Below are 10,709 nucleotides of genomic sequence, written 5' to 3'. Positions count from 1 at the left end.
GTTTTATTTTTAGTGAAGAAGTATTTGGATCAGTGTTAGTTATCATACATAATCAAGTACTTGATTGATCAGCTGTGAAACTGTACAAGTCCCTTTATTTTCCTGTTAGTGTGGAATTTACATTTCAATATCATTTGTAAACACTGGCTTACAAGTTACAAGTTGTAGAAACATTAATGAAGAAATAAACTAATTTGTTATAGTTTCATGGACTGGACTTTCAATTATTTTTTTTTATTTTTTTGTAGTTGTAAGCTTTATAAACATGATTTTGTTTTATTATTATCACCAACTAAATTAGTCGTCAAATCAGATAACTTAAGTTTACTATTTAGTGAGTATGGCAGACAACCGTACAATATTCTTTATTGAATATAATTTTGATATTTATCCTATTCAAATACTGTACATCAGTATCTCTGCCAATAATCCCTCATTACATCCTCCTCAAAGTGGTATATCTTTCATTTCTTGCATATGTACAGAATTGTATTTTTCACTTTATGTTTCAATACTTCTATGTTCGTTTTTCTTACTACATAGCTGATCTTCATCATTCATCAACCCTGCATATCAAGAACTAATATGATATATTTATGGAGTTTTCTAATATGAATTAACTTCATATCTATTAAGAATCTGCCATAAATGAGCCAATACACCAGCTGTTTCTAACAGCATTAATCCTCTATGATTATCTGCAAAAGAACACAAGAATGAAATTTTTCATACCAATGAAAAAATAATATTGTGAAATTTTCAGTGTTGATTTTGGCATACATCCACTGTTCACACATATCAATGTAAATATTCTATAGTATGGACATTATATCTCTTAAATTCTGTGTCCCTCATAAATGTCTCACATACAGATCACAAATGAACAATACAGGGTTTTTTGTCTGTGTGAATTAACTTATGTCGCCTTAAAGTGTTTTCAAAATAACATACTTTACCACAAACTTCACAAATGTACAAGTCATTACTAGTGTGAAGGCTCTGATGTTTTCTCAAGCTACTTTCACTTGTGAATATTACACTAAACTCATTACAGCTATACTTTCCCTCTATATTGTGTGTACTCTGATGTATTCTAAAGCTATCTACTCTTGTGTATTTTCTGCCACAGACATCACAACTGTACTTTTCTTCTATATTGTGCAACAACTGATGTTCTCTTAAGTTATTTGCACTCGTGAATATTCTGTCACAAACATCACATTTGTAAGGTATTTCTCCTGTGTGGATCATTTCATGTATATCTAGGGTATCTTGTCTTGAAAACGTTTCACCACAATGAATACAACTGTACGGTTCCTTCCCAGTATGGATGGTATGATGGTTTTTCAATTCAACTTTTTTTTGGAATTTTTCACCACACTCATCACAACTATATTTTCCCTCTACATTGTGTGCTAACTGGTGTTTTCTGAAGCTATATAATATTTTGAATTTTTTGTCACAAACATCACAACTGTATGGTTTTTCTGTTGTGTGGATCATTTTATAATGTACATTTAGGGTATATTTTCTTGGAAACTGTTTGCCACACTGATCACAAATGAATGGTTTCTCTCCTGTGTGGATCCTCTGATGTAACTTAAGGTTACTTTTTCTTTTGCAAATTTTGCCACACACATCACAACTGTGCATTCCCTTTATATTGTGTGCTCTTTGATGCCTACTAAAGCTATCTAATCTTGTGAATTTTTTGTCACAAACATAACAACTGTATGATTTTTTTCTCCTGTGTGATTAATTTCATGCTCATATAGTCTATCTCTTCTTGAAAACTGTTCACCACACCAATCACAAGTGTATGGTTTCTCTCCAGTGTGGATTCTCTGATGTAATTTAAGGTTACTTATTGTTTGGAGTTTTTTGCCACACACATCACAACTGTGCATTTCCTCTATATTATGTTTCCTCTGATGTAGCTTTAAGTTACGTCTACTTTTCAATTTTTTATCACACACATCACAATTGTACTTTCCCTCTACACTGTGTGTACTCTGATGTTTTCTAAAGCTATCTACTAATGTGTACTCTTTGCCACAAACATCACATCTGTATGGCTTTTCTCCTGTGTGGATTGTTTTATGTTTAGTTAGAGTATCTTGTTTTGAAAACTGTTTGCCACACCAATCACAAGTATATGATTTCCCTTCAATGTGGATCCTCTGGTGTAATTTAAGGCTACTTACTGTTTGAAGTTTTTTACAACTGTACTCTCTCTTTATACTCTGATGTTGTATTGAATCATTTCTACTTTTAAATTTTTTATCATACACATTACAACTGTATAGTCCCTCTCCAGTGTGGATACTACGATGGTTTTTCAAATACTTTTCGACATAAATATTTGAACAGTTTTGATTATCTTCTGAGCAGATGAATTGTTGACAATGTAAGATTGTATCATGTTCAAATGTTTTATCCCATTCATCATTTCTGTACTGATCTTGTTCACAGTAGTTAAATTTCTCTGCAAAATAACTATAACTGTTATGTTCAGGTCCTAGAATTTCTCTAGAGTCTTCTACATCTTGCATCATGCTTTCACTGTACTTGTTAAATGTATGTCTTGGTACCTAAAATTAGAAAAGAAATAAATCTAGATTTATTTATTAATTATTATTTTTGGTATTCTTTCAGATCATTGAAATCTAAAGATTACCCTTTATAATCTTAATATTCCATAAAACTAATGAAGTCTTTAAAAAATAAGACACAACTATCAAATATACTCAGTTAAAAATTAGCTGTATAACCAGTTTACATTCACATAAGTCTGAAAAACAGCTTCTAGAATGATCTGTATCTAAGGTTATTAAAAATCAATTTGTCTGAAATGTCAGTTAATGTTCATTTAAAACAAGCAATAATATCCTTCATATGCAACAAAGCAGTATTTCAATATTCCTAGATAAAAAAGAAAATAAAGGTCTTTGGCACTACCTTCAAATATTATATTTCAAGCTGTTCACTCGTATAAGAGCTTTACACTATTTTACCAAAGAAAATACAGTGGTTGGGTGCATCGTATTAAAACAATTTTGAAGCCTTACCATGTGTTACAATTTATGTTGCTACCAATGCTGCATGATTTAATCCGTTAATCAACACAATTAATTACTTAATGACCAGTGATTACACTGATGATGTCATATAAACAAATAAATTAAATCGGTTGCCATGACAATAATCACAATTAGGGTTCCTGAGCTTTACTATAATTGATTACTCCATCCATCAAAATAATCAAAATATTGCCATTATATTTGTTTGTTGTTAAGTGCAAAGTTACATAATGGGCTATTTGTGCACTGTTCAACAAGGGTAGTGAAACTTAATATTAGTGTTTTAGGTTGTTTTTTCTTTCCAACTTTGGGCCACTATGGCCTGATGGTAGTGGTGGGGTCATGATTCGAGGGTCTTGGGTTCAGTTCCCACTGCCACCAAATTTGCTGACGTTTTCTTTGTTATGGCAAAACTACACTAAGGCTATCTGTCATTGTCACTTATTTACCATAAATTTACTGTTTTTTTTACACTGTGTTACACTTCTAATTTATAATTACACAAGCTGAGGTACCTGTCCATTGTTCATGCTATGAACTTAAAAAAATGTGGGGGTGGATGCTATGATAAATAACACAAAAATCCTAACCTTCATACAATGTATTTATAACATAACATATCATTACAGTATTCATTATTACCTCAACAAAAGTTACGTACAAGCTTTAAGAACTCACTATACATATATATATATATATATATATATACATGTATATATATATATACTTAAAACATGGTATACACTGTGTGATGGTCAGGGTGACTTTGTAGGAAGAGGTAGTGGTTAAAGTAGTTGCAGTAGGGGTACTTTCTTTTACCCACTTTCAACACACAGCTCTTAATGTTCTTCCATAGTGTTTCATATGATTAATTAATTGATGGTAATTGGCCAAAATTGAAAGGTCATGGTTCAATATAGGAAGTACATATAACTCATGAAATCGCTCTTCATATCAGCCTTATGGTGGCTGTTGGAGTAGAAACTTCAGCTGCAATAATTGTGGCTATTTCTTTACATTGCATTCATCCACAGAAAGTGCTAGCATGCTCTCTGAGATATAAAAGATGTTTGTGTGCACTGTGTGTACATTGCTTTATAGAAAATTTAATAAAGTTTTTTTTTGGTGTAAGGATGCAGTGCAATCTATGAATGTAGTTAACACTAACTTATGTCAATGATAATAAATGCTCAATAACGGCAATAATCAGGGGGTGGAGAGAGTTTTGAACCCTGTATTAACATGCCCCTCGTTCCAAACTAATCCCACAAAGTTTGGTTGAGATTGGCCCAGCGACCTAGTAGTAGATAGATAATGGATAAACAGACAGACACACTGATTTTTGCATTTTATATATATAGACAAGTGTATTTTTTACTGTTAAGTAAGCAAATGTGGATCTAGGGGAGTGTTTCAGAAGATCAGTTTCCCAAAACTTTTTCAGAAATTAATAAATAAAAAACATGTTTACACTCAACTACTGAAAAGTACACACTAGTTGTAAAAGTATTTGCTATTTTCAACATACACAGCACCACATGGAGCACAGGAACTGCAAGATCAGGTCAGAGACCTCTTGGTCTAGAGCAATCAGACAGCATTCAACTAGTAACTTGTTGATTGAAAGGGTGAATATGCTGTTTTTTTTTACACTGTGTCATGCTTCTAAATGATAACTGGGTGACTATACTCTTTAATGTTAAATAAGCAAGTGTGGATATAGGGGAAGAGTCCATGGGGGTTAGAATGGTCCCAATGTTTTTCATAAATCAACAACAACAAAAAAACAGCCAGGCTTTTTTACACTTAACTCTTGAAATGTACACACCAGTTGTAATGGGGTTATAGTATCTGATATTTTAAACTGCACAGCACCATATGCAGTACATGCAATAGAAGACACATCAGAGACCTCTAGGTTTAGATAAAGCCCTCCTTTATTTTGAACTGCTAACCATGCTGATCAAAATCCTCACACTCAAGACTGAAATAGTATCCAGGTACCAGTTCATATGCAGTGTTTGTCATCCATATTAAAATTACCTTATTTGCTTCATTTTTAAGGAAAATATGTTAAAAATTAATTCTAATGATGTAAGACTGAAATCAAAGAAGAATATATTCTACTATGTCAACCACATAACAAGACCTTTCACCCAATATCAGGCCTCCTCAGGCTGGCTGGGATACAACAAATGTAGTAATGGTCTAGGTGCTATTCGTATCATCAACTTCATGACCAACTGTTATGGAGTGAACTATAGTAAGCAAGTTAACTGCAATTTTTTCAAGTTTATTTAAATCATTTACAAATAAGAGTTAGGTTAAGGTTTCCTAACACAACATCATTTATTTATTCTATTTTAAATTGGTTCATTTTTCATCTGGTCAGTCTAATTAATGAAGAAATTGCAAACTTCTTAGTAACTATTAAATATAAATCAACCTTTGTTTTACATAATTTTAAATCCTCAAAATCTACCTGTTAGAAAAGTAAATACCGGATACAACTTTACCCTAGTCATCTCATTACATGGGGGTGCTGTTAATATAACTGTCTTCTCTTTCTATTTCAATACCATTTTTTTCATTTTCACTCTTTTCATTTACAAGACCATGATAGCACACATAGTGGGAGATTAGCATTCACTGAAAAATGGAAAAAATATAACTGTTCAAAAAATTACAAACTTCCCCAAAAACTATTTTCATATTAATACCAGAAATCTATATAATGATTTCAAACTTAAATCAGCAGTGAGTTAAATGTATTTTTCTAATATATGTTCATTAACACTAAATAAGTAAACATAATAAATTTGGAGAAGCTCAAATATTAGAGAAAAATTACTAATTAATCTCTTTTTAACAAATCATTTTTCACACCATTTTTTTGTTTTCAAATAGAAACATGCTCATAATTTGAGTTCCAAATGTGTATTACAACTGTAAACTCCACAAAGATATTTTTTTTCAGTCATACTGTTATTTCCTTTTTCTAACTATATAACATACACTGCAGTTCTTGCTGTATACCAGTATTCTGTACTACACATGCAGAATCTGAACCACTGTTTTTTGTAAATGATTGATAAAGAGTGTACTTATAACAATACAGGTGTAGCAATACCACAATATTTATTATACATTTCCAAAATTTAGGGTAATTTGCTGTTTCATTTCAGATGAATTCACACGAATATCAACAAGGATGAGAAATATATTACAAGTTAATTAAAAGGTTAAAAAGTATAATGTTCAGAATAAAACAATGATCAGCATGTACAAAAATTAATGTATTAATTAGGTTACTACTAGTTTGTAAATGAAGTTATAAAATACCACTTAATATTTCAAAAAATATAAAACAACTTATTCCTTAAAACTGAAATACTGCATAAGACATTGTATTTAAAATTTCAATAGTGGGTCACGAATAAAATTATCTTGAGATTCAGCATAGCTCTGCATTATCCCAAAATACTCCTGCATTTCACACTTTTAATTTTCTTTACAGTCTTATGAGATTTTAATATTCCAATTAACAGGCAAGAGTTCTACAAAATATTTGTATAATGGATACAACATTAACAATACCATGGCCTATACTCTCTCCCCTGACCTCCCAGCTTTGTCATTTATCTTATTAAACTGCCCTTTCACCAAAAAATACACAATTTCCTTTAACAAAGAGAAAATTATATTAATACAAAATACCCTTTAACTCCAAACTTAAACACTGAAAAGGCTCTGGGCCAGATGAAATCTCCCCAAGAGTTTTGAAGGATATTAAACATTTGATATGTAAGCCACTTACTACTTTTTTTTTCTAATTCCTTGAATAATGGGCAAGTGCCAGAGGATTGGAAGTTACTTTTCAAGTAAAGTGATAAAATTGTTCTGGTAATTATAAGTCCATTAAACTTACATCATTGATGGGAAATGTTATTGAAAGTCTGATAAAAGACACTTTCCAAAGTCATTTAACAACATTTAAAACAGCCATCATAGCTTCACTGGGGTAAATTATGCCTTACTAATCTTTTGAAATTCTAAGAAATGTTATTGTTCACGTATGTGAGGATTTGGTGTATCTGAATTTTCAGAAAATATTTGAAAATGTTCCACATAAAAGGCTTGTTAAAAAGAAAGGTATGGGGGATAAGTTAGCTCATTTGATAGAAAGATGGTTCTATGGAAGAATGTATAGGGTTAAACTGGATTAATGTTACAAATGGGGAACCTCAGGGCTCAGTGATAGGACATTTGCTCTTTTTTGATTTATGATAATGCTTATGTTCAAAATAATTCAGATCATAGGATGAGTTAGATAAATAAATGGCAGGTTGATTTTAATTATAATAAATGCAAGGTAATGCACGTGTGTTATTACTTGAATTATAACTATAATTTCAGTAGGAAAAACCCTCAGTGTTGTGGAAGAAAAGGATCTTCATGTTCTGGTTGAACATTCTCAAGCAATTCAAGCAGTGCTGTTACTAATGGCAGGGCAAACAGGGTTTTATACTGCATCTACAGAAAAATTAATACAAGTCTGAAGAGGTTACAATTCAAATGTACAGGTCACTCGTTTGGCCCGATGTGGAGTACTGTGTTCAGTCTTGGGGTCCTTACCTTAGGAAGATACTAATTTGTTGGAAAGGGTTCAGAAAAGTTCTACTAGAACTGAATGAAACTTGAGATAGAAAAGTCCTTAAACAAGGGCAGGTTGAGATCTCTAAAATAGTTTTAAATTTTGGAATGGTAAGAGTTATATTAAGCTAGGACAATTTTACTTTTATATCAGGGTAACTGTCATTTGGAATGGGTTGTCTTTATATGTGGTGGAAGCAGTAAGTTTGAGAGGTTTTGAGGGAAGGCTTGATAAATAGTTTCATGAGGTTGGCTTTGTTTTTATAAATATATAAGTAGTTTAGTGGATGGGACAGCCTAGATGAACCAACAATATTGTTCGTATGTATTATATTAAATGTTTTGGACCTTCCTACAGCTTGGCTAAATGAAGTTATTAAGCATTACTAGAATCTTTTGAATATTCTCTTCCCTTGTTTCTATAGCTTGTAGAATGTTTGTGTCTATGAAGGATAGAGTACTCAACATTCAGTTTTCGTGTTGGTTTGTTATTACGCTCAAAACTAAACCCATCACAAATATCAAAATCTGACTTTTAGTGTTATAAGCCCTCAGACTTACTACTGAGCTACAAGGAGGGGGGCTGCACCATGAACATTGATGGCAGTCTGAATATGTCATGACATGCATTTTACAATTTACTGGTTTAGTTTCTCCAAATTACTAGCAGCACTTTAAACTGCAATTATGTAAAAGAAATTATAAACAAGAAAATATACGAGATTAAGCCTACAGATAAAGATTTACATATAACAAAGCAATGCACAATTTTATGGTAGCTGTTTAGTGCACTTTAAAAATACAACTGTCAAGTACTCACAAATTTTAACATATATTAGATAAGTTACATTTTTAACCAGCTCCAAATGTAGACACAAAATTTACAAATAGAGACATTTCAAGTGTTAAAATCAATATTGTGTGCAAAAGCAAATATAAGTTTAGTAGACTTACTGGAGTAACAATACACAGTTTCTAATTTTGCAAGTTAAAGCTACTTAAGAAATAGTGACCTAAGAAAAATAAGAGAATAGAAAGTAAGGTATTTTTAAATTAACAAATGACAATTAAATATTTGTACTAATAATATTATTACTAGGTTAGTACTACTACTAGTCTTAGTGTGATAATTATCAACTAACGATTATAGTTACGCGTTAATTTTTATTTTATGAATTTCTTCTACATACCCTACTATATCTAATTAAAATAAGGAGGTTGTATGTTTATCCTAATAAATAACAGAAAATTAAATGACATTTATTATGAAAACGTTATCTGCTAGCCTTACACAAATTGAGAGTTGGTACAGTGGTAGTTGTTATGTTACTGTATATACTACTTTAGGCTTAGTAAAAATAAACTTAATTAGAAACTACTGTTTATGCAGTGCCGTAGCCACGGGGGCGCGAAAGTGCGCAATGCGCCCTCTAAAAATCTGCCTTAAAAAATAAAATAATGCCTCTTGTTACTTTTTTCGAACTTGAATAATTCCAATGTACTCATGTATAAAAATATTAGGTAACCGAAGTACTAGTTGCTGTAAATCAATATTTATAAAATAAAATATATTTGTACTTATGCTTTCGGCTTTTGTGTTTTTATCGCATTGACGGCTGCATACTACTGACGTGGATTATTCAGATTCATCAGATTTCAAATAAATTGTTATTGGTCGATGCAACGTTGATCGTTCGTTTATTAATAAAATAAGAATTATAACTGAATGTTAGACAACGTGTTGATTCTTTCACAAAACAAGAGCATAGTTGAATACACTAAATTATTCGTGTTGGAAGTGAATTATTGCACAAGAAGGGAACTGTATGCACTCATCAAACAGTGAAGATAAGAATACATAACTGAAACCGCTCTCTCATTTTTGTTTGTGCATTGCTAGATTTGCAGTGTTTGAGGCATTATTATTGACGGAAAGATTCTATCCACGGCATCCATTTTGTTCTTCAGAGATGATGAAATGTTACTTTAATTGTTAGCAGGCACTTTAGTAAATTCTATATAATAGTTTAGGAATCGGTCTTATTACTTACTAGCTGAGGTACCCGGCGTTGCCAGGGGGATTTTATATATATTTGCATTTAGAAGTTTTCAGGCCAACTTATGTTCAAATAAGCAAGCACGCGTGATCTGTCAGCACACTGAATAGTTTTTTCCCCGTCTTCACGCTTCGACACCACCCTTAGTGCAACAGACTTTTTTTGCGCTTTATCTTCCTCTATAGTCCTCAAAAGCATTTTAAAACGCTTTATAGCCTAAAACCTTCAACCGACCGCACCTGGCAAGTGATGACGTCGTGACGCCATAACGTGACTGCGCCGTGATTGGTTGAATAGGCAGATCTGTTACAGGACGACAGACAGACATCGGATCGAAAAAATCGGCACGTCACTTTCTTGGTCTGGTCAAAACACGCATTTAACGTATTGTTACGTCTCCGTTCGTTAGTTAATTTTCCGTAACTTCGTTCCAACGAAACTTTAGCGACACAGGTCCTTTCTAAAATAAAACTGGTTTATTCTTTCTGAATATAACTTTGCGATACACTTAATTTCAACAGACGCGCAATAACAAACGCTATAACAACGAACGTCTCACGTGCTCAACTTCAACAATACTCTCTGACTGCAGTTCAATTACTCACTGTCTCCCCGTCGCTTCGTGGCCAGTCTTATATATACAAGACTACACTATATCTAGTAATCTCCCGACAATTCACGAAGGTTCGAGAATGACGTGGCGTGATGCTAGTCACGTGACCTCAATGTTGTAACAGTATTCATCACTTTGCTCTAGCTGGCATATGTCCTGAGATATCGTGTCACAACGCCACAAACACACAAAATCCTTCCTTATATATATATATATATATATATATATTACTTATTGTCTTATTCATACGTAACTGATACTTAAATAACTTAATTTGTAATTGATACTTTAACAGTAATATACTAA

General features: G+C 32.2%; 1 protein-coding gene across 6 annotated transcripts; it reads right to left on the bottom strand.

The window, feature by feature from the left end:
* Positions 1-1,062: 1,062 nt before the first annotated feature.
* LOC106471960 (zinc finger protein 271-like) lies at positions 1,063-9,220 on the bottom strand. 6 transcript variants are annotated; one of them, XM_022400571.1, is made up of 3 exons: positions 9,206-9,220; positions 5,582-5,729; positions 1,063-2,591 (listed from the first exon to the last, which is right to left on the bottom strand). In XM_022400571.1, exons 2-3 carry the CDS (start codon positions 5,603-5,605, stop codon positions 1,695-1,697), a joined length of 921 nt encoding a protein of 306 aa, XP_022256279.1. In that variant the 5' UTR covers positions 5,606-5,729; positions 9,206-9,220; the 3' UTR covers positions 1,063-1,694. The 6 variants fall into 6 exon arrangements, with proteins under 6 accessions (XP_022256279.1, XP_013788041.1, XP_022256277.1 ...); XM_013932587.2 differs by lacking the exon at positions 9,206-9,220 and adding an exon at positions 9,025-9,144 and having other exon boundaries at positions 5,563-5,729; XM_022400569.1 differs by lacking the exon at positions 9,206-9,220 and adding an exon at positions 9,025-9,144.
* Positions 9,221-10,709: the final 1,489 nt, after the last annotated feature.

This window comes from Limulus polyphemus, unplaced genomic scaffold, assembly GCF_000517525.1.
Source record: "Limulus polyphemus unplaced genomic scaffold, Limulus_polyphemus-2.1.2 Scaffold4991, whole genome shotgun sequence".
NCBI classification, from domain to species: Eukaryota; Metazoa; Arthropoda; class Merostomata; order Xiphosura; family Limulidae; genus Limulus; species Limulus polyphemus.
The sequence above is the reverse complement of the archived record's forward strand: the minus strand, read 5'-3'. Positions and strand labels throughout refer to the sequence as shown.

Coding starts and splice junctions, on each gene's coding strand:
- LOC106471960 (XM_022400571.1), bottom strand. CDS start 5,605: ATGACTAGGGTAAAGTTGTATCCG. Junction 2,592..5,581: donor CTAGGGTAAAGTTGTATCCG/GTATTTACTTTT, acceptor TTCTAATTTTAG/GTACCAAGACATACATTTAA.